General features: G+C 38.6%; 1 protein-coding gene across 1 annotated transcript in view; it reads left to right on the top strand.

The window, feature by feature from the left end:
- Positions 1-25,289, top strand: part of HEPH (hephaestin) — a 125,869-nt gene that overhangs the window by 46,257 nt on the left and 54,323 nt on the right. The window contains exons 9-11 of the mRNA XM_082715898.1: positions 5,575-5,786; positions 6,722-6,872; positions 8,925-9,137. Of these exons, the coding sequence (XP_082572024.1) occupies positions 5,575-5,786; positions 6,722-6,872; positions 8,925-9,137 (576 nt within the window). The remainder of the gene's footprint in view (positions 1-5,574; positions 5,787-6,721; positions 6,873-8,924; positions 9,138-25,289) is intronic.

The following is a 25,289-nucleotide window of genomic DNA, read 5'->3' as shown; positions in this document are numbered from 1 at the left end:
TTTTTAAAGTTGTACCATTTTTTAAAGGTTTTACTTATTTATTTGAGAGAGAGAGAGAGAGAAAAGGCATGAGTGGGGGAGTGGCAGAGGGACAAGCAGACTCCCCATTGAACATGGAGCCTTATGTGGGGCTCAATTCCAGGATCCTGAGATCATGACATGAGCCAAAGTCAGATGTTAAACAAACTGAGCCACCCAAGTATCCCTGATGGACATTTTAATGATATTTGTTCCTCCAATCCATGAGCATGGAATGTCTTTCTATTTCTTTGTGTCATCTTCAATTTCTTTCATCTGTGTTTTATATTTTTTGGAATACAGTTCTTTCACCTCTTTGGTTAGGTTTATTTCTAAGTTCTTATTATTTTGGTGCAATTGTAAATGGCATTATTTTCTTAATTTCTGTTCATGCTCCTTCATTATCAGTGTATAGATATGCACCAGATTTCTACACATTGACTTCTATGACTTTACTGAATTCTTTATCAGGTCTAGTAGTTTTTTGATGCTGTCTTTATAGTTTTCATTATAAAGTATCATGTCATCTGCAAATAGTGAAAGTTTTACTTATCCCTTGCAAATTTGTGTATTTTTTATTTCTGTTTGTGGTCTAATTGTTGTGGCTAGGACTTCCAGTACTATGTTGAATAAAAGTACTTAGAGTGGACATGCTTGTCTTCCTTTGGGCCTTAGGTGTAAAGCTTTCAGTTTTTCCCCCGAGTATGATGTTCACGTGGGTTTTTTCATATATAACCTTTAGGGTTATTATCCCACATATCTAAAGAATTTACATAACTCAACACTCAAAAGTTAAGTAATCCAATTAAAAAATGGGCAGAAGACATGAACAGACATTTTTGTTCATGTTCAAATAAGACATCTCAATGGCCAACAGATACATTAAAAGATGCTCAACATCACTCTTCATTGGTGAAATGCAAATCAAACTACAATGAGATATCACCTCAGACCTGTCAGAATGGCTAAAATCAACAACAGAAGAAACAATAAGTGTTGGCAAGAGTGTGGAGAAAGTGGAAACTTCTTTCCCTCTGGTGGGAAAGCAAACTGGTGCAGGCACTGTGGAAACAGTATGGAGGTTCTTCAAAAGTTAGAAGTAGAATTACCCTATGATCTAGTAATTGCATTACTGGGTATCTATCCCCTAAATACAAAAACACTATATAGAGTATCACGTCATCTGCAAATAGTGAAAGTTTTTCTTCTTCATTGCTGATTTGGATGCTCTTTATTTATATTTGTTGTCTGATTTCTGTGGCTAGGACTTCCAGCACTATGTTAAATAACAGTGGTAAGCGTAAACATACCTGTCTTCTTCCTGACCATAGAGGAAAAGACCAAACTGAAGGTCACCAGAAGGGAGGTGGGGGCAAGATGGGGGAAATAGGCAATGGAGACTTAGGGGTGCAGTTGTGATGAGCACTGGGTGTGGTATGTAAGGGTTGTACAACTGAAACTATTATTATATTGTATGTTAACTAACTGGAATTTAAATAAAAGCAGCTATTAATACTATAACAAAAACAATATAAATAAATAAATACTTTAAAAAATTCCAAAAGCACTAATTCAAAGGGACACACACACCCCTATATTTATAGCACCATTATTTACAATAGCCAAATTATGGAAGAAGACCCAGTGCCTATCAATAGATGAATGGATAAAGAAGTGGTGTGTGTGTGTGTATGTGTGTGTGTGTTAGAATATTATTCAGCCATGAAAAACAATGACATCTTGTGATTTGAACCAACAGGGATGGAGCTAGAGAGTGTAATGATGGTTATCAGAGGACAGGCGGGTGGGGGGGATAGGTGAAATAAGTGATGGAAAATAAGGAGTTCACTTGTCTTGATGAGCTTCAGGTGATATATGAAACTGTCAGATTACTATATTGGACACCTGAATCTAATATGACACCATATGTTAACTACACTGGAATTAAAACAAAACAGAACAAAAAAAAACATATATCTGATTATAAAAGTAACATATATGTTTTATGGAATTTTGAAAAAATGGAAAATTATAAAAATAAATATCATTCATAGATAAGTTTGCCATTACTTTTTGTTACACCTTCTAATGTTTTCCTGTGCTTATGAATACATATATATTGATATTTTTGTGATCATGTGGTTTGTGTATGTTTGTATCCTACTGTTTTTACTTACTGTAAAGCAGTAAGTTTTTACTGTATTAATTTTCTCATCCCATTGTAATGTTACAAACTTGCTACTGACTATAAAATACCCTATCACGTGGATATACCATAATTTATTTACCTTATCTTCTGTTATTTGAACATTTAGCTTGTTTTTGTTATTTTTAAATGCTGTAAATTGTGTTAAAAATAATAAATTCTTGTATTTTATTTGGATTACCATCTCAGGAGAGAATCCTAGAAGTTGGATTATTGCATATTAAGTTCTTGTTTTCTCTGAGAATGTTAATACATGCTAATCCCAAGCCAAAAATATAGAAAAATACAAAAAGCATTAGGGACAAAGTTACTGACAAATCTAGAAAAAAGGAACATTCTACAAGGCAACTGGTCTAGTCACTTCAAAAATTTAGTGCTATAGGGGAAAAAATTAGAGAGAAGACAAAAAAGTGAACTTTTTTTGATCCTGGTTATTAAAAAAGGAATAGCCTTAAGAGACATTTTGGGACTCCTGAATGGAGAAGTCTGCTTATCCCTCTCCCTCCCACCCCTCCTCTCTCTCTTTCTCAAAATGAATATGTAAAATCTTTTTAAAAAGGCGACATTCTGGAGATGATTGGAAAATTTCTGATATAGACTACATGTTAGATGATATTAGGATTTGTTTTAGGTGTAGTAATGTTATTGAGCTGATATGGGATAAAGTTACTGATCTACTGTCATCATGCTTCCAAATGATTTAGCAAAAGCAAACAATCAAAAGCTTATGTGTGTGTGTGTGTGTGTGTGTGTGTGTGTGTGTTTGTTTTTGCATGTGTAGATATACATAGACACAGATGTAGATAAATTAAAGATGGAAAAGTGTTAACAATCAACTCCAGCTGGTAGGATGATTATTGTACAATCTATCCTTTAATGGTTTTTGTATGCTTGAAAATTTTAAAAGTTGTCAATAATAAAAGAATAAGAAAGGATGTTAAGGCCATCTTAAATTATACCACTTGTTATAAGTTCTTACTACAAATATCTTTGTGTATGTTTCTTTTCACTCTTTAATGAATATTTCCTCATAATATATTTTTAACATGTTGAATTGCTGTGTCCGGTACACACATTAAAATTTTTGATACCAACATCCAAGTTGATCTCTGGAAAAATTTGCAGTCCCATAATCTTGGACTTGCATCCACAGTAGCAGCACAAGGCAGCCATTTTCATCTTTGTCAAATGTCAATCTTGTAGGCAAACACAATAACCAAAATCGCTATTGTTTCAATTTGTATTAGGTTGGTCATTCTTTTCAGTGTCTATTGTACATCTTATTTTCTTGTGAGTCTGAACCTTCTTAGGGCTTTTGATACATTTTGTTAACATTTTTTCCTAAAGGGGTATTCTCATTTAAACTCACCCTTTCTATAGTTGAGTGAGAGGGGTAGGTGCCATTTGAGCCACTTCTCAACAGCATGGATTACTATAATGTGTAAAGTCTTGCTAAACTGACAGGCAAAAAATTTATGTAGTTTTTTTTTTTTTCAGCAAGAACTCTTTTACATTTATTTCATCTCAAATTCACCAGTTTATACTTTTCTGTTTTTATTATGTTTTGTTTTGTTTTGATTATATTCAGTATGTAGCTATTTTCATTTATACTTCTTTGAATACTAATAGATTTAAAATGTTATTTTATTTTTAAAGTCTTTATTTAAATTCCAGTTAGTTAACATACTGTGTAATTCTAGTTTCAGGTATGCAATATAATAATTCAACAATTTTACAATTGGTGTTCATCACCACAAAGTCACTCCTTAATTCCCATCACTTATTTCACCCATCTCACCACTTGCTCTTGTAACTATTAATTTGTTTTCTACAGTTAAGTATTTGTATCTTAGTTTGCATCTCTTTTTCCCCCTTTGCTCATTTATTGTGTATATTAAGTTACACTTAAGAGTGAAATCATGTGGTATTTGTCTTTCTCTAGATGACTGATTTCACTTAGCACAATACTCTCTAACTCCAGGCATTGCAAATGACAAGATTTCATTCTTTTTATGGCTTAATAATATTCAATTGTGTGTGTATATACATATATGTATACATATGTATATTTATAGATATAGATAGATATAGATAAATAACACATCTTCCTTATCCATTCTTCATTCAATGGACACTTGTGCTGTTTCCTTCTGACTATAGTAAATAATACTGCTGTAAACATCAGTGTGGATGTATCCTTTTGAATTACTATTCATGAGTAGACATTTTTCCAAAGAACCTATCCAGATGGCCAATAGACACATGAAGAGATGCTCAACATTACTGATCATCTTGGAAACACAAATCAAAACTATAATGAGATATCACCTTACACCTGTCAGGATGACATGAGAAACAACAGATGTTGGTGATGATGTGGAGAAAGGGGAACCTTGCACTATTGGTAAGAATGCAAAATGGTGCAGCCACTCTGGAAAACAGTATGGAGGTTCCTTGAAAAGTGAAAAATACAACTACCCAATGACCCCACAATTGCACTACTAAGTTTAAAATTTTAAAATAAAATTTCTATGTATCGTTTGACCATAACTTGTGTCCATTTAAGGAATTACAGCCTTCGTGCTTGTGTTTTTAAACACATACATTCTATACATAGATACATATTTGTATCTACTCATGCATACATCTGGAAAGGAGAATGTGTTCAATCAGAACCATTCAAAGATGAAACAAACTATGAAGGTGGGTAGTGAATTGCCTGTCTCTGGATATTTTTAAACAGCGGTAAGGATACGAGAGCAGATGAATGTATGTTTTCAAGTGAGGAGTATTACAAAGTGTTGTTATTATTATTGTTGTTGTTTTATGTTACATTTAATTGCTATACAGTATATCATTAGTTTTTGATGTAATGTTCCATGATTAATTGTTTGTGTATAACACCCAGTATTCCATGCAATGCATGCCCTTCTGAATACCCATCACCAGGTTACCCCATCCCCCTACCCACCTCCCCCTCTAAAATCCTCAGTTTGTTTCCTTCAATCCATAGTCTATCATGGTTTTGCACCCCCTCTGATTCGCCCCACTTCATTTTTCTCTTCCTTCTCCAATTACGTTTTAAAGGCTCTTTTAATCCTTAGTCCCTTGAGCTTAGAAAACTGAAACCTGGGAAATTTAAATTCCCCCAGTTTTATAGCAACTATTGTCAGAACCAGAAACTAACTATTGTCTTTTCACTCCTATCCAGGTTCCTTTTTAATATTCTATTTGCATATTGCTACTTCTCCAAAATGCCTTCTAGTTTATAATATTTACCCCACATTTTAGAGCTAATGATTCTCACTCTAGCTCATGTGATGATGAGTCCCATTTTCTACCCCCTGCAGGCTCATCCTACCCTGGCTTGGTGGCCAAGCCCTTTGAGAAAGTAACATACCGCTGGACAGTCCCCTCCCATGCTGGCCCTACTGCTCAGGATCCTGCCTGTCTCACCTGGATGTACTTCTCTGCTGCAGATCCCATAAGAGACACAAATTCTGGTCTGGTGGGTCCCCTGTTGGTGTGCAAGACTGGTGCATTGGGTGCAGATGGCAAACAGGTATTACCATGGTTTTTGGCTGGAAAGCCTACTTGGAGGAAAATAAGGCTGTGTTGCTAAATAGGAGTTGAAAGTGGAAATGTGTTCTAGAGATGTGTGAATAGAAAAGAAATAACCAATCTATTTAATCAGAAATTAATATTTGGTGAGCTCATGTTTTTTTCATGCTATTCTTTCACTCACAAAAATTTCTTTCTTAGTCTCTCTTCATTTCTGTTCTGTATCCTCTCATCTCTTCATTTTTTAAGCCTCAGCGTTCTCTAACACTTGACTCTAATTCTTAAATCTCTTTTAATATTTGCTTGTGTTCTTTCATGTCCAGATCATCATTCTAGCTGTATATTACTTAATCTCTCTTTGCCTCAGTTTCTTCATCTGTAGTAAAGTGTTAACAATGAAAAAAAGCATCTTAGGTTCCTATGATGATTAATTAAAATAATCCATATGAATTGCTTATCACAGTGTCTGGATTACCTAGTAAACGCTCAGTAAATGTTAGAAGTAATAATGATAATAGTGATAATAATAGTACATTAATAACAATTATATGCCCTTTACTTTAATTTTCTAATCCCCTCTGACTAGAGTTCTTTCCTGATCTGCTAACCACCTTTCCCCACTCCTTTACTCAAGCTATCTTCTATCACTCTCTGTACTTGTCCATAATCACCATCTTGTGCTTCTTCCCTGTCCCCTTTCATACATTCTTCCCCTCCTGTCTTGTCACTTTGTTCTAACCTGTATCACTCACTTTCAATTTGAAATTACCTGAGTAAAACCTGCTTAGCAACAACTACAGCTCTAGGCAATAGGTATGGGCTGGTCTCTGTGTCTGGAAAAAGAGATGGGAATGAATCAGGGCTCATTGGGTCTGGAGTTGCACAACCCACAACTGCTGAAACCATTGTCATTCTTTCTCTTCCACGGACCTACAGAAAGGGGTGGATAAGGAATTTTTTCTCCTTTTTACTGTGTTGGATGAGAACAAGAGCTGGTACAGCAATGCCAATCAAGCAGCTGCTATGTTGGATTCACGACTGCTCTCAGAGGATGTCAAGGGTTTCCAAGACTCCAATCGGATGCATGGTATGGGGAGTGCTTTTGCCCCGAGCTACAGTTGAGAGGTTATAAGTAAAAATCTAACCTAAACATAATCATGTCCCATCCTTGAAAGCACTGATCCCATTGGTCAGCTCTACCAAAAACATGAGCTGGATTGAAGAATTAAAGCTAAAGCAATAGTTCTTAGGGTTTAGAACTTGGATGTACTATGTCCTGTGTTACACAGTATGGGGAACACTGGAAAAATATGTTGTGAAATGAGGATTATAAACCATGAATACACTAGAGAGTGTATTGACTCTCCATGGTTCTCTATACTCCAGCCAAATTGGGCTATTTTTTTCAATATATACATACCTTGTACTTTTCTGACTTGATACCTTTACAATACTTTGCCAACCAGTTGAAATGCCTCTCTTTACATTTTTGCCCTTAACCTGTGGAAATTATTTCCATTCTTTTTTTTTTAAATTTATTTATTTATTTTTATTTTTTTTTAAATATAATTTTTTATTTTTTATAAACATGTATTTTTATCCCCAGGGGCACAGGTCTGTGAATCACCAGGTTTACACACTTCACAGCACTCACCAAAGCACATACCCTCCCCAGTGTCCATAATCCCACCCCCTTCTCCCAACCCCCCTCCCCCCAGCAACCCTCAGTTTGTTTTGTGAGATTAACAGTCACTTATGGTTTGTCTAATTATTTCCATTCTTTAAGGTCCTACTCAAAAGCTACTTCATCCATGTAACCATTGTTTTTAACCACCCAATCCCAGGATGATGACATCCTCTTCTGAACCCCTATTGCATTTTAATCAGAATATTTTAACAGCATGTTCTATATAGTTATTTGATATACAGCTTTTGACATACTAGAGTGTAGTTTCCTTAAAAAGTGAGTATCGTTTGTTGCTTATCACTGCATTATCTACACTTTCCAACACATACTAAATGTTTATTGAACAAGTGAACTACCAAATTAATGGGTAGGTAGGTAGGTGGGTGGGTGAGTGAATGGGAAGGCATGGTCCCAGTTTGCAAAAAGTTCCCAGCATTTGCAATAAAATAAGACAAATAACACTCATGCAAAAAATATAGAACATGCCAAGATCAACTATAATTAAGTGCTACATTGTGTGAAATAGCTTTCAAGTGACATGGAGTTCATAGGAGGAGAACATTAATGAAGGAGAATCCAATTAAAGGATTCCTGGAAGAAAGGAGTGCTTGAGCCAGGGTTCAAAGGCTAAATAGATCTGCAATTAGAAACGACAGGAAAAGGAAACAGAATCAGGAGATTAACAATGTTATCATCAGCATCTATGGCGATTACCAAGTAAGGTTACTTATTAAAAGTGGTTCCAGAGGAAGGGAACATTGAAAATGGATCAAATTAAAGCAGGCCTCCCTGTGTTTTCAAGAGGAGTATGTAAGATGGGAGGGAGTCATTAATGAGTATGTTTTCTTATGACTCCATCTCTTGGGTCCCATAATCAATTATATCACCTGGAAAAAGTAAACCAAGCCTATGAACCAAGTTCATTTCAGTTTGAACTCATGGACCACCTAAGTAGCACCAGGCAGCATGCCAGGTGATTATGTGGTCACACTGATAGAGAAAAAATAATGTGATTCCTGCTAGGTCAATCTTGTGTGGGAGATAAATTTGTAAGTAAATCATTGGACTCTGTGCTCTGTGGTAAGTGATATGGAAGAATTTTGTGTGTGGGGGAGGAGTTTCATGGAAATGATAGAGTAGGAGAGAGAGATAAAGAACTCTACTCCACAGAGGAGGTGACATTTGAACACGGATGTGAAGGATGAGTAATAGTTTTCTGTAGAGGGACCTGAGAGAAAATTTATTCTAGGAAGAGGAAACATTCTGCATCCCCAAAAGGCAGATCTTTATAAGTACAGCTAGAATGGCTTAGGGAAGAAGGCAGGATAGTTTAAGATGACTCAGAAATTTCAAATTGTGGGAAAACCATAGTATAGAGCTGACATTATGCTGTAGGTCAGTGCCTGAGTAGTCTGGTCTCATCTTTCTGTTGTCTTACATTTTCTTTTTCAGCCATTAATGGGTTTCTGTTCTCTAACTTGCCCAACCTGGACATGTGCAAGGGTGACACAGTGGCCTGGCACCTGCTTGGCCTGGGAACAGAAACAGATGTGCATGGGGTCATGTTCCAGGGCAACACTGTGAAGCTTCAGGGCATGAGGAAGAGTGCAGCCATGCTCTTTCCTCATACCTTTGTCATGGCCATCATGCAGCCTGACAACCCTGGTAAGTCCCTTAACAGCCAGCCCTAGACTGGGAGGCTCTGTTGGGTATGGTGTTAGATGGGGTGGGGGGGCTGGTGAAAAGAAAAGAAAAGAAAAGAAAAGAAAAGAAAAGAAAAGAAAAGAAGACATGTTGAGGGTAAATGGAGGTTTTTAAAAACAGCTTTGTCTTCTCTTTTTTCAATGTGCACTCTGTTCTGGTTATTTGAATTTTTCTCTAAGCTGCAGACAGAAAGTAAAAAGCTGAGGAAGTTCTTTTTCTGAAACTAAAGGAAAGAAGTAAGGATGCTGCCCAGCATCAGGGTAATTCTCATATAGGTAGAGGGTGGACTTGACTGTGTAGTCCCATACTATGTAGAGATTGTATAGGTACAGTGCTTGCACTGGGAGGGAGGTCCAGGAGGTATACTTATAAGTGTTTTCAATTCTGATATTCTGTGAGAATTTCTGTAAACTTCTGGTAGAAGTGGGGTGGAAGGTACTGTGGCAGTTTCATACCAGGAATCAGATCATAAGAAATTTTAGTCCAAACTCTTTCATTAATTTGCTATTTAATTTTGATCTAAGCAACTTGCATGCTCTGGCTGCATTTCTTCCTTCTTTTCTTTCTCTGTCCCACTCCCCTAACTCCATCCATCACCTTCATTTCCTATCTTCCTCATTTCTTCCCTCCTTTCTTTCCTGGTCCTCTCCCCCACACACCCCTTCCCCAGAATCCCTATTCCTCTCTCACTTCCCTTCATTTCCCTATCTTTATTATATGAAAAAAAAATGAGTACAATGTTTCTTTTTTTTTAATTTCTTTTCAGTGTTCCAGAATTCATTGTTTATACACCACACCCAGTGCTCCTTGCAATACTTGCCCTCCATAATACCCACCACCAGGCTCACCCAACCTCCACACTTCTCCCCTCCAAAACTCTCATATTGTTTCTCAGAGTCCACAGTCTCTCATGGTTCATCTCCACGTCCAATGTCCCCCAACTCCCATCTTCTCTCCATCTCCCTATGTCCTCTGTCTTATTCCTTATGGTCCACAAATAAATGAAACCACATGATAATTGACTTGGCTTGACATATTTCACTCAGCACAATCTCTTCCAGTCCCGTCCATGTGGATACAAAACTTGGGTATTCATTCTTTCTGATGGAGGCATAATACTCCATAGTGTATATGGACCACATCTTCCTTATCCATTTGTCAGTTGATGAAGGGCATCTTGGTTCTTTCCACATTTCAGCGACTGTGGCCATTGCTGCTATGAACATTGGGGTACAGATGGCCCTTCTTTTCACTACCTCTGTATCTTTGGGGGTAAATACCCAGTAGTGCAATAGCAGGGTCATAGGGAAGATCTATTTTTAATTTCTTTTTTTTAAAAGATTTTATTTATTTATATGGCAGACAGAGATCACAAGCTGGCAGAGAGGCAGGCAGAGATAGAGGAGGAAGCAGGCTCCCCACTGAACAGAGAGCCCGATGTGGGGCTTGATCCCAGATTGTGACCTGGGCTGAAGGCAGAGGCTTCAACCCACCAAGCCATCCAGGCGCCCCTCTATTTTTAATTTCTTAAGGAATCCCCACACTGTTCTCCAAAGTGGCTGCACCAACTTGCATCCCCACCAAAAGTGTGAGAAGGTTCCCCTTTCCCCACATCCGCTCCAAAACACGTTGTTTATTTTCTTGTTAATGTTGGCCATTCTAACTGGTGTAAGGTGGCATTTCAACATGGTTTTGATTTGAATTTCCCTGATGGCCAGTGATGATAAACATTTTTTCATGTGTCTGTTAGCCATTTGTATGTCTTCATTGGAGAATTATCTGTTCATGTCTTCTGCCCATTCTTTGACATGATTATCTGTTTTGTGTGTGTTGAATTTGAGAAGTTCTTTATAGATCCTGGATAGCAGTCCTTTGTCTGTATTGTCATTTGCGAATATCATCTCCCACTCTGCGGGTTGCCTCTTTGTTTGGTTGATGGTTTCCTTTGCTGTGCAGAAGCTTTTGATCTTGATGAAATCCCAAAAATTCATTTTCATTTTTGTTTTCTTTGCCTTTGGAGACATATCTTGAAAGGAGTTGATGTGGCTGATATTGAAGAGGTTACTGCCTATGTTCTCCTCTAGGATTCTGATGGATTCCTGCCTCACATTGAGGTATTTTATCCATTTCAAGCTTACCTTTGTGTATGGTGTAAGAGAATGGTCGAGTTTCATTCTTCTACACATAGCTGTCCAATTTTCCAAGCACAGTTTATTGAAGAGACTGTCTTTTTTCCACTGTATATTTTTTCCTGATTTGTCGAAGATTATTTGCCCATAGAGTTGAGGGTCCATATCTGGGCTTTCTACTCTGTTCCACTGGTCTTTGTGTATGTTATTGTACCAATACCATGATGTCTTGGTGATCACAGCTTTGTAGTAAAGCTTGAAATCAGGCAACGTGATGCCCCCAGTTTTTGTTTTTTTTCTTTTTCAACATTTCCTTAGCAATTTGCAGTTTCTTCTGGTTCCATACAAATTTTAGGATTGTTTGCTTCAGCTCTTTGGGAAATGCCAGTGGAATTTTGATCAGAATGGCATTGAAAGTATAGATTGTTCTAGGCAGTATACACATTTTAATAATGTTTATTTTTCTGATCCATGAGCATGGAATGGTTCTTCCATCTTTTTGTGTCTTCTTCAGTTGCTTTCATGAGTGTTCTGTAGTTCCTTGAGTACAGATCCTTTACCTCTTTGACTAGGTTTATTCCCAGGTATCTTGTGGTTCTTGGTGCTATAGTAAATGGAATTGATTCTCTAATTACCCTTTCTGTATTTTTGTTGTTAGAGTATAAGAAAGCAACTGATTACTTTACATTCATATTGTATTCTGCCACATTACTGAATTGCTGTATGAGTTCTAGCAATTTGGGGGTGAAGTCTTTTGGGTTTTCAAGGTAAAGTATCATGCCATCTGTGAAGAGAGAGAGTTTGACTTCTTCCTTGCCAATTTGGATACTTTTTATTTATCTTTGTTGTCTGATTGCTGTTTCTAGGACTCCTAATACTATGTTGAACAAGAGTGGTGAGAGTGGGCATCCTTGTTGTGTTCCTAATCTCAAAGGGAAGGCTGTCAGCTTTTTGCCTTTGAGGATGGTATTTGCTGTGGGTTTTGCATAGATAGATTCTATGAAGTTGAGGAATATTCCCTCTATCCCTATACTTTGAAGCGTTTTAATCAGGAACGGATGGTGGATTTTGTCAAATGCTTTCTCTACATCAATTGAGAGGACCATGTGGTTCTTCTCTCTTCTCTTATTGATTTGTTCTATCACATTGATTGATTTGCAAATGTTGAACCATTTTTGCAACCCAGGGATAAATCCCACCTGGTCGTGGTGCATAATTTATTTAATGTACTGTTGGATCCTATTAACTATGATCTTTTTGAGAATCTTAGCATCCATATTCATCAGTGATATTGGTCTGGAATTCTCATTTTTGGTGGGGTCTTTGCCTGGTTTGGGGATCAAGATAATGTTGGCTTCATAAAAAGGGTCTGGAAGTATTCCTTCTGCTTCAGTTTTTTGAACCAGCTTCAGGAGAATAGGTTTTAGTTCTCCTTAGAATGTTTGGTAGAATTCCCTGGGGACTCTGTCAGGTCCTAGGCTCTTGTCTTCATGGGAGGTTTTTAACCACTGCTTCAATCTCATTACTAGATATTGGTCTATTCAGGTGGTCAATTTCTTCCTGATTTAGTTTTGGAAGTTGTAGTTTTCCAGAAATGCATCCATTTCATCTAGGTTGCTTAATTTATTGGCATGTAATTTGATAATAATTTCTGATGATTGTTTCTAATTCCTTGGTGTTAGTTGTGATCTTTCCCTTTTCATTCATAATTTTATTAATTTGGGTCTTTTTTCTTTTGGATTGGTTTGGCCAATGGATTATAGATCTTATTGATTCTTTCAAAAAACCAGCTTCTAGTTTCATTGATACGTTCTACTGTATCCAGTTTCTAACTCATTGATCTCTGCTCTGATCTTGATTATTTCCCTTCTTGTGTGTGGAGTTGGCTTAATTTGTTGTTGATTCTTCGGTTCTTTAAGGTCTAAAGACAGCTGGTGTGATCTGGATTTTTCTTTTTTTTTTTTTTTTTTTTTTTGAGGGAAGCTTGGATGGCTATGTATTTCGCCCTTAGGACCGCTTTTGTTGTATCCCTTAGGTTTTGAACTGAAGTGTCTTCATTCTTATTGGTTTCCATGAATTGTTTAAGTTCTTCTTTGATCTCCTGGTTGATCCAAACATTCTTAAGCAAGGTGTTCTTTAGCTTCCAGGTGTTTGAATTCCTTCCATACTTTTCCTTGTGGTTGAGCTCTGTTTTCAAAGCACTGTGATCTGAGAATATGCGGGGAATGATCTCAGTCTTTTGGTATCAGTTGAGCCCTGATTTGTGACCCAGTATGTGGTCTAATCTGGAGAAGGTCCCATGTGCACGCGAGAAGAATGAGTATTCTGTTGTTTTAGGGTGGAATGTTCTCTATCTATGAGGCCCACCTGCTCCATTCAATGCTCTTGTTTCTTTACTGATTTTCTGTTTGGATGATCTGTCTATTACTGAGAGTGGCATGTTAAGATTCCCTACTATTAATGTATTCATATTGATATGACTCTTTATTTTCATTAACAGTTGTCTTATGTAGTTGGCTGCTCCTATACTGGGGGCATAAATATTTACAATTGTTAAATTTTCTTGGTGGATAGACACTTTAAGAATGATGTAGTGTCCTTCTGTATCTCTGACTACAGTCTTTAATTTAAAATCTAATTTCTGATATGAGAATTGCTACCCCAGCCTTTTTTTGAGGCCCATTGGCAGGAAAGATGCTTGCCATCCTTTCACTTTCAGTCTGGGTGTATCCTTAGGTTCAAAATGGGTCTCTGGTAGACTACATATGGATGGGTCCTGTTGTTTTATCCAATCTGCAACCCTGTGCCATTTTATGGGCATCTTTCGGCCATTGAAATTCAGAGTGATTATTGAGAGATACGTTTTTATTGACATCGTGTTACCTGTGAAGTTCTTCTTTCTATAGATTGTCCCCATAAGTTTCTGTTCAGTGTTATTCTTGTTGTTTTTTCTTTTTCTTCTTTTAGAAAATATTTCTTGGAGTGCCACCTTGGTGGTCACACACTCTTTTTAACCTTGACAGTCTTGGAAGCTCTTTATCTCTACATCCATTTTGAATGTCAGTCTTGCTGGATAAAGTATTTTTGGCTGCATGTTCTTTTCATTTAGTGCCCTGAATACATCTTGCCAGCCCTTTTTGGCTTGCCAGGTTTCTGTGGACAGGTCTGAAGTTATTCTGGTAGGCCTTCCTCTTTATGTAAGGAATCTCTTCCCCCAGGTGCTTTCAAGAGCTTTTGTCTAAAATTATGATTCATCATTTTCACAGTCAGGTGTCTCAAGGTCTTTCTAGATTCTGTGATCTTAGGGAAAACCTTTCTGCCTCTAGAACATGAACACTGGTTCCATTCCCCAGATTGGGAAAATTTTCATGGAGAATTTTTTCAACTATATCCTCTAGTCTTCTTTCTTTTTCCTCTGCCTCAAGGATTCCAAAAATTCTAATGTTGGAACGTTTCATGGCATCATTTATTTCCCTAATTCTGTTTTCATGACTTCTAAGCTATTTGTTCCAGGTCTCCTTCTGATCCTGTTTCTCTGTCAGTTTATCCTCTAGATCACTAATTCTATCTTCTGCCTCAGTTACCCTAGGTGTTAGAGAATTTAGATTAGATTGGAACTCATTGATAACATTGTTACCATCTTCCCTGTGGCTTTCACTTCTGCCCCAATGGATTGGATAATTGGTAGCCTGAATTCCCTTTACAACATACTGTTTATGTCCATATTCAATAGCTCTGTTGGAGAGGGAAATCTCTGAATTTTTCTTCTGTTGGTCATTCATCCTCCTACTCATTTTGGTGAGAGATGGCCGAGGGGATGTGGAGCTGAATGTATCACCTGTGGTCCAGTCAAGTTTCACCCTGGAATGCTTCTGAGCAATCAGGATTCCCCACACACACACAAAAAAAAAATAATAAAAGAAAGAAAAAAAAAGAAATATATATAGAGAGATAGGGGGGAAAAGAAGAAAAAGAAAGAAAAATATAAAAGAGCATACCCAGCCTGAATGGGCCCCAAAGGTAAGATTTATAAAGTATATAAACAAAAACAGACTAACAGAAAGACTCACAAAAGTAAATGACAAGAAAAAAAAGGAACCCAGCCAAAATGAACCCCAAGTATAAGATTTTTCCACTACCAGAATAAAAACAAATACACAGAAACACTGACATAAGTAAAACATGGGAGGGTGGTTATGAATTCTCAGTGTGGGAAAGGAAGTTGATTTTGATTCTTCCTGGGTGTATCTTGATACCTTTGTTAAAGGACTCAACTTTCCAGCGATAAAGGGGGTTTAAAACTGGTTTATATATAAGGGTAGTATTGACTGGGAAAAAAGAGCTCCCCTGAAGCTTATCTCTATATGAAAATTAAGAAAAAATAGAAAAGCAAAGTTAAACACAGGTATATGTATCAAAAAAGTTCAAGTTAAAGGTTATTGTGGAATTTGTTGTACTGAACCTCTCATTGTGATGGTAAATAGGCTAACTATAAAAAATTAAGAGTGAGAATAGTGGGAACAAATTAAAAATAAAAGTTGAATCTATGAAGTATACAGGACTTTGGGGCATACTGGAAGATTCATATCTTCTTTTCTCCTGATACTGTGGTTTTACAGCTTTATGCAGACCCTGTGGTGGTTGTCCTCTTCTTTGTTTGTTTGTTTGTTTTTTGCTCTCTTTCTTGGGGAGGGGCCTGCCACATTGTTTTTCAGGCAGTCTTGCTAGAGTTGAGTCCTCCTGCTCACTATAAAGGAGCTGGGCTCTGAGGAAACAGGTTTTTCATGCTTTTGTTCTCTGGAGAGGTATTTTTTTCTTTTTTTTTTTTTGAATTTATTTTTTATTTTCAGCATAACAGTATTCATTATTTTTGCACCACACCCAGTGCTCCATGCAATTGTGCCTTCTATATTATCCACCACCTGGTACCCCAACCTTCCACCCCCCCCCCGGCCCCTTCAAAACACTCAGATTGTTTTTCAGAGTCCATAGTCTCTCATGGTTCACCTCCCCCTTCCAATTTCCCCCAAATCCCTTCTCCTCTCTATCTCCCCTTGTCCTCCATGCTATTTGTTATGCTCCACAAATAAGTGAAATCATATGATAATTGACTCTCTCTGCTTGACTTATTTCACTCAGTATAATCTCTTCCAGTCCCGTCCATGTTGCTACAAAAGTTGGGTGTTCGTCCTTTCTGATGGAGGCATAATACTCCATAGTGTATATGGACCACATCTTCCTTATCCATTCGTCTGTTGAAGGGCATCTTGGTTCAACAAAAGCAAAAACATGAGTGGTGAGAGTGGGCATCCTTGTCTTGTTCCTGATCTCAGCAGGAAGGCTGCAAGCTTTTTCCCATTGAAGATGATATTTGCTGTGGGTCTTTCATAGATAGATTTGATAAAGTTCAGGAATGTTCCCTCTATCCCTATACTTTGAAACGTTTTAATCAGGAAGAGATGCTGGATTTTTCAAATGCTTTTTCTGCATCAATTGAGAGGACCATGTGGTTCTTCTCTCTTCCATTATTAATTTGTTCTATCACATTGATTGATTTGCAAATGTTGAACCATCCTTGTAGCCCAGGGATGAATCCCATCTGGTCATGGTGGATAATCTTTTTAATGTGTTGTTGGATCCTGTTTGCTAGGATCTTGTTGAGAATCTTAGCATCCATATTCATCAGTGATATTGGTCTGAAATTCTCCTTTTTGGTAGGGTTTTTGCCTGGTTTGGGGATCAGGGTCATGCTGGCTTCATAGAAAGAGTCTGGAAGTGTTCCTTCTGCTTCAATTTTTTGAAACAGCTTCTGGAGAAGAGGTGTTATTTCTTCTTTGAAAGTTTGGAAGAATTCCCCAGGGAATCCATCAGGTCCTGGGCTCTTGTTTTTTGGGAGGTTTTTGATCACTGCTACAATCTCGTTACTAGATATTAGTCTATTCAGGTTGTCAATTTCTTCCTGGTTCAATTTTTGGAGTTTATAGTTTTCCAGGAATGCATCCATTTCATCTCGGTTGCTTAGCTTATTTGCATGTAACTGTTGATAATAACTTCTGATGATTGTTTCTACTTCCTTATTGTTCATTGTGATCTCTGCCTTTTCATTCATAATTTTATGAATTTGAGCTTTCTCTCTTTTCTTTTGGATTAGTGTGGCCAATGGTTTATCAATCTTATTGATTCTTTCAAAAAACCAGCTTCTAGTTTCATTGATACGTTGTACTGTATCTCTGGTTTCTACCTCATTGATCTCAGCTCTAATCTTGATTATTTCCCTTTTTAAGTGTAGAGTTGGTTTGATTTGTTGTTGTTTCTCCAGTTCTTTAAGGTGTAGAGACAGCTGCTGTGTTCTGGATTTTTCAATTTTTTTGAGGGATGATTGCATGGCTATGTATTTCTTCCTTAGGACCACCTTTGCTGTATCCCATAGGTTTGGGATCGAAGTGTCTTCATCCTCATTGGATTCCTTGAATTGTTTCAGTTCTTCTTTGATCTCCTGGTTGATCCAAGTATTCTTAAGCAAGGTGGTCTTTAGCACAAATGTTTGAGTTCCTTCAGAACTTTTCCTTGTGATTGAGCTCCAGTTTCAAAGCATTGTGATCTGAGAATGTGCAGGGAATAATCTCAGTCTTTTGGTATCAGTTGAGTCCTGATTTGTGACCCAGTATGTGGTCTATTCTGGAGAAGGTTCCATGTGCACTTGAGAAGAATGAGTATTCTGTTGTTTTAGGGTGGAATGTTCTGTGTTTATCTATGAGGTCCATCTGGTCCAATGTGTCATTCAATGCTCTTGTTTCTTTATTAATTTTCTGCTTCAACGATCTGTCTATTTTTGAGAGAGGTGTGTTAAGATCTCCAACAATTAGTGTATTCATATCAATATGACTCTTTATCTTGATTAACAGTTTTCTTATGTAATTGGCTGCTCCCATATTGGGGGCATAGATATTTACAATTGTTAGATCATCTTGGTGGATAGTCCCTTTAAGAATGATGTAGTGTCCTTCAGTATCTCTGACTACAGTCTTTAAAATCTAGTGTATTTAATATGAGAATCGCTACCTCAGCCTTCTTTTGAAGCCCATTGGCATGAAAGATGATTCTCCATCCCTTCACTTTTAATCTGGGTGTATCTTTAGGTTAAAAATTGGTCTCTTGTAGACAACATATGGATGGGTCCTGTTGTTTTATCCAGTCTGCAACCCTGTGCCATTTTATGGGCGCATTTAGGCCATTCACATTGAGGGTGATTATTGATAGATACGTTTTTATTGACATAGTGTTACCTTTGAAGTCTTTCTGTAGTTTGTCTCTATATTTCTGTTCAATGCTATTCTTGGGCTTTTTCCTCTTTTATAGAACCTCCCTTAATATTTCCTGCAGTATCGACTTGGTGGATGCATAGTCTTTTAAGCCTTGCCAGTCTTGGAAACTCTTTATCTCTCCTTCCATTTTGAATGTTAGTCTTGCTGGATAAAGTATTCTTGGCTGCATGTTCTTCTCATTCAGTGCCCTGAATATATCTTGCCAGCCCTTTCTGGCTTGCCAGATCTCTGTGGACAGGTCTGACGTTATTCTCATGGGCTTTCCTCTGTACATAAGGATCTTCTTTGTCCTAGCTGCTTTCAAGAGGTTCTGCCTACAATCATAATTCTTCATTCTTACTATTAGGTGCCTTGAGGACTTTTGAGAATCTGTAATCTTGGGGGGAATCCTTTCGGCCTCTAGTACATGAACGCTGGTTCCATTCATGAGATTCGGAAAATTTTTATGAAGAACTTGTTCCACTCTATCTTCTAGACTTCTTTCTTTCTCCTCCCCTTCAGGGATTCCAATAATTCTGATGTTGGAACATTTCATGGCATTATTTATTTCCCTGAATCTATTTTCGTGGCTTCTAAGCTGTTTGCTCCAGGATTCCTCCTGATCCTTTCTTTCTATCTGTTTGTCCTCCAGATCACTACTTCTATCTTCTGTCTCAGTTACTCTAGCATTGAGGGAATTTAGATTAGATTGGAACTCATTGAGAGCATTGTGAAGCTCATCCCTGATAGCTTTCAGCTCTTCCCTAATAATGAAAACATGATCTCTGGTCGTTTTTAGTTCGGCCCTAATCAATTCCGTTTTGTCACTCATGGCTTTCTCCAACCTAGCTATTGTTAGCCTGAATTCTCTTTATGACATATTGTCTATGTTGATAGCTGTTAACTCTGTTGCAGAAGGTCCATCCTCTGTATTTTTCTTCTGTTGGGCATTCCTCCTCCTAGTCATTTAGGTGAGAGATGGCTGAACGGGTGTAGCTGTGGTGCAGTCAAGGTGCACCCTGGAACACTTCTGAGCAACCAGGTTTCCCCACCCAAATGAGAAGAAAAAGAAAAGGAATAGAAAAAAAGAGAGAGGGAGAGAGACAGGAACGAAAGTTGAGATAAAAGAGAAGGTTGATCCCAAATGGGCCCTAAGGTAAGATTTATAAAGTATATAAACAAAACCAGGTAAACAAAAGGACTGATAAAAGTATATAACAAGAGAAAAAAATTATATATATGCAAATATAGGAAGAACCTCATCAAAAAGAACCCCGAGTGTAAGATTGATATACTATCAGGACAAATACAAAAACACAGAAATACTGGTGGAAGAAAAAGATGGTAGAGTGGTTGTAAATTCTCAGTGTGGGTGAGGAAGGTTGTTTTGATTCTTCTTGGATGTATCTTGATATCTTTGTTAATGGACTCAACTTTCCTAAGATAAAGGGGGATTAGGATTTGGTTTACCTATAGGGGTGGCATTGATTGGGGAAAGGGGATTACCTTGAAGTTTAACTCTATATGAATATTAGAAAATAAAAATTAAAAAAAGGAATAAACTAGACTAAACTAAACTAAAATTAATAAATAAAGAAATTTAAAAAATAGAAATGTAAAAGGAAAACACAGGTGTATGTATCAAAAAGTTCAGGTTAGAAGGTTATTATGGAATTTGATGTACTGGACATCTCACTGTGACAGTAAATAGGTTAAAAATTATGTATATAATAATAAAAATTATCTATATAAAAAATGAGCCAGAATAGTGGGAACGAATTAATAATAAAAATTGTCCTATGGAGTAGTGGTGATTCTTCTCTTGTTGTCTTTTTTTTTTTTTTTTTACTTTCCTGGTTGGTTTTCTGGGGGAGGGGCCTGCCACGTGGGTTTTCAGTCAATGATGTTCTCTGAGTTAAGTCCTCCCACCCCCTTCAAGGGGGTGGGCTCTGAGGAAACCGTTTTTTCAGGCTTTTGTTCTCTGGAGGTTTTATATTTGTTTACTTTTGTTTTTCTCTCTCGCCTTGACTGCTTTTGATGGTTTTTGTAGGTTTAGAGGAAAGAAAACTGCACCCTGACCTCCCTCTCATAGAGAAGCCTCAGTCTGGCTGCAGAGCCCAAATAAATCCTCCCTTGGCAGCTGGCAGAGCAGGTTCCCAGTCATGGTCCCTGGGGACTCAGGATTTTTTGCTTGTACCCAAAACCACAGCAGCTCCAGACTGCCAGAGAAGTTCCAAACATCAATTGCACACTGAGATTTTTCTGCTGGCCTTGGCTGGGTGTGCCTGGTCTTTCTGGGTCTGAGAGCACTGGGCTGGCGCCTATGTGCACCTCTCTCAGGGGAGGGTGCGGGACAGGACTCGAACTCTGTTGGCACCGCAGGGCACTAGCTTGGGGACTGCAAAAAGGCTATGCTTCTGTTGGCTGAGGAGGCTCCCAGGCCCTCACTGGAGCCGGGCGCCACGTGCTCTCAGGCATACTGGTGGTTCAGGGACCAAGACTTGGTTTCTCTGCCGCACTCTCTTGGGCTCTGCGCCAGAGGTGGCTGTCCTGGGTCTGGGGACTTAAGCCCCTGACCCTAACACCCTGATTCCCGCAATTTTCCCCCGCTGATCCTTTGCTCTTTTTGAGTGCTTTCTACCAGACTCCAGAGTTAATGCTGGTCCCCAGATGCAGGGCACTCTCATATTGGCGTATTACTTTCCAATGGGTCGCCTCTGTTGGCTCCCTCCCCCTTTTGTTTATCTTCTGATATCAGTCCGACTATCCCACTCCGCTTTACCTGCCCACTGGCGTCTTCTGCTCCGGTAGAGATCCAGACGCGTATAATTCTGATCTGTTCGTGGGTGATCAGAGTTCTTTGGAAGGTAATCAGCTCACTTTAGGGTACAGGTTGAAAGGGCGCCTCCTCCTACTTCCCTGCCATCTTGTCTCCCCCCTCTGGAGGTTTTTTTTTTTTTCTTTTTCCTCCCCTTGGTGCTTTTGGCGGTTCTTCTGAGGTTAAGAGGAAAGCAAACTGCACCTGGACCTCCATCTCAGAAAGAAGCCTCAGACTGTTTTCCTCTAGGTGCTCCAGAGCACATAAACTCCCCCTCTGCCACCTCCCACCAGCAAAGCATGACCCCAACCACAGTCTCAGCGGTCTCAGGAGCTCCCACTTGTACCCTAGTGCTACCAAAACCAAAAGAAGTACTAGTCCAGGGAGCTGGCTTCCAGTGGCTGCCTCTTCTGTGGCTGTCTGGGCAGGTCCAGACCACCAGAGAGTTCCCAACCAAAGACACATGCTGAGGTTTTCACCCTGGCCTGGGCTGGGAGTGTTCAGACTCTCGCTGGCCCTAGAGAGCACCAGCTAGTGCCTGCATGGACTTCTCTCAGGGGAGGGTGTGGAGCGACTCAGACCCCTGTTGCACAGCATGTGTGCAAAGTGCAAAAGGCTGTGGTTCTAGAGAGCACCAGCTGGCATCCACACTAGACTCTCTCACGTGTGCTGTCACCCAGATGCTCTCAGTGCTGGTGGCTCAGGGACCAAGGCCTGGCTTCTTCATGGCACTCTCTCTGGCACAGTGCCAGTGGTGGCTGTCCTGGGCCCGTGGGCTTAAGCCCCTGTCCCTAACTGCCCAATGCCACCAATTTCCCCTTAAGATCATTTGCTCTTTTTTTGAGTGCTTTTAACCAGACTCTGAGTTAATGCTGGTCCCCAATCACACAGCACTCTCATATTGGGGTATTACTTTCCAATGGGTCGCTTCTGGTAGTTCCATCCCCCTTTTGTTTATCTTCCAATATCAGTCCAATGTTCCCACTCTGCTTTAACCTGTCCGCTGGTGTCTTCTCTCCACATAGAGATCCAGAAATGTATGATTCCAATCTCAGGCTAATTTCATGGGTGATCAGAGTTCTTTGGTAGATAATCCGCTCACTTTAGGGGACCAGTTGAAACAGTGCCTCCTCCTTCTCCTCCATCTTGCCCCCTACCCCTGAGTAGAGTGTTTCTTTAGATTCCATCTATGTCTAACATTTTATCATGTAAAAGTTATTTGGGTAAATACACATATGTAATTAAGCAGCTTTGCAGATGACTTAAAAACCTCACCAGGAGTTTTCAGCACTTTGTGTACTGGATGCTTACAGTTATGTTTAAAAAATTGGAAACAAAAATGACCAGAAAAGAATGCAGCAAAGTGTCAAGAATGTTTGAGTCCTGTGGGTTTATTGGGTTTATTGGTGGCTTTTTATCCTCCTTTTGCTTTGTTTTAAATTTTAGTAAGTTTATATTACACTTAATAGAAATGAACGATTGTATTTAAAAATATTATCTTAGGTACCTCAGGTCTTCCAATAGAACTAATGACACTAGAATTTTAATAGTAAAATTCGCAGATACAAAGCTAGGGCTTGTAATGTCTTATTTTCCATCAAATTCGTGTTAGAGTTCTCAACACCAAAGAGAAAAAAATATTATTTATAATTGCCCTAGTCCTTCAGCATCTATTTCCTTTCTTTTTTTTTTTTTTTTTTTAATATTGTGTTATGTTAGTTACCACAAAATAATCACTGGTTTTTGATGCAGTGTTCCAAGATTCATTGTTTATGCACCACACCCAGTGCTCTATGCAATACATGCCCACCACCAGGCTCACCCATCCCTCCATCCCCCTCCCTTCTAAAACCCTCAGTTTGTTTCTCAGAGTTCACTGTCTCTTATGGTTTCTCTCCCCCTCTGATTTCCCCCAATTCACTTTCCATTTCTTCTCCTAATGTCCTCCACATTATTTATTATGTTCCACAAGTAAGTGAAACCATATGATAAATGATGTTCTTTGCTTGGCCTATTTCACTTAGAATAATCTCCTCCAGTCCCATCCTTACTGATGCAAAAGTTAGGTATTCATTCTTTCTGATGGCTGAGTAATATTCCATTGTACATCTGGACAACATTTTCTTTATCTATTCACCTGTTGAAGGGCATCTTGGCTCTTTCCACACATTGGCTATTGTGGACATTGTTGCTATGAACATTGGGGTACATATAGCCCTTCTTTTCACTTCATCTGTATCTTTGGGGGTAAATACCCAGTAGTACAATTGCCAGGTCATAGGGTAGCTCTATTTTAAATTTTTAAATTTTTTTAATTTATTTTTTATTTATTTTCAGCATAACAGTATTCATTGTTTTTGTACCACACCCAGTACTCCATGCAATCCCACCACCATACATACCCACTGCCATCCACACCCACCACCTGGTTCCCCCAGCCTCCCACCAACCCCACCACTTAAAACCCCTCAGATTGTTTTTCAGAGTCCATAGTCTCTCATGGTTCACCTCCCCTTCCAATTTCTCCCAACTCCCTTCTCCTAACTCCCTATGTACACCATGCTATTTGTTATGCTCCACAAATAAGTGAAACCATATGATAATTGACTCTCTCTGCTTGACTTATTTCACTCAGCATAACCTCCTCCAGTCCCATCCATGTGGATACAAAAGTTGGGTATTCATCCTTTCTGATGGAGGCATAATGCTCCATAGTGTATATGGACCATATCTTCCTTATGCATTTGTCTGTTGGAGGCCATCTTGGTTCTTTCAACGGTTTGGCAACCATGGCGATTGCTGCTATAAACATTGGGGTACAGATGGCACTTCTTTTCACTACATCTGTATCTTTGAAGTAAATACCCAGGAGTGCAATCGCAGGGTCATAGGGAAGTTCTAATTTTATTTTCTTGAGGAATATCCACACTGTTCTCCAAAGAGGCTGCAACAACTTGCATTCCCACCGACAGTGCAAGAGGGTTCCCCTTTCTCCACATCCCTTCCAACACATGTTTTTTCCTATCTTGCGAATTTTGGCCCTTCTAACTGGTGGAAGGTGATATCTCAATGTGGTTTTAATTTGAATCTCCCTGATGGCTAGTGATGATGAACAAAGATCCTACCAAAAAGACCAATATCACTGATGAATATGGATGCAAAGATTCTCAACAAGATCCTAGCAAACAGGATCCAACAGCACATTAAAAATATTATCCACCATGACCAAGTGGGATTCATTCCTGGGCTACAAGGATGGTTCAACATTCGCAAATCAATCAATGTGATAGAACAAATTAATAAGAGAAGAGAGAAGAACCACATGGTCCTCTCAATTGATGCAGAAAAAGTATTTGACAAAATCCAGCATCTGTTACTGATTAAAACGTTTCAAAATATAGGGATAGAGGGAATATTCCTGAACTTCATCAAATCTATTTATGAAAGACCCACAGCAAATATCCTCAATTGGAAAAAGCTTGCAGCGTTCCCTTTGAGATCAGAAACACGACAAGGATTCCCACTCTCTTGTTCACCATAGTATTAGAAGTCCTAGCAACAGCAATCATACAACAAAGAGAAATAAAAGGTATCCAAACTGGCAATAAAGAAGTCAAACTCTCTCTATTTGCAGATGACATGATTCTTTATATGGAAAACCCAAAAGACTTCACCCCCAAACTACTATAACTCATACAGCAATTCAGTAACATGGCAGGATACAAAGTCAATGTACAGAAATCAGTGACTTTCTTATACACTAACAATGAAAATACAGAAAGGGAAATTAGAGAATTAATTCCATTTACTAGAGCACCAAGAACCATAAGATACCTGGGAATAAACCTAACCAAAGGGGTAA

The sequence above is a fragment of the Mustela nivalis genome, assembly GCF_964662115.1.
Source record: "Mustela nivalis genome assembly, chromosome: X".
Classification (NCBI taxonomy): domain Eukaryota; kingdom Metazoa; phylum Chordata; class Mammalia; order Carnivora; family Mustelidae; genus Mustela; species Mustela nivalis.
The sequence above is the reverse complement of the archived record's forward strand: the minus strand, read 5'-3'. Positions and strand labels throughout refer to the sequence as shown.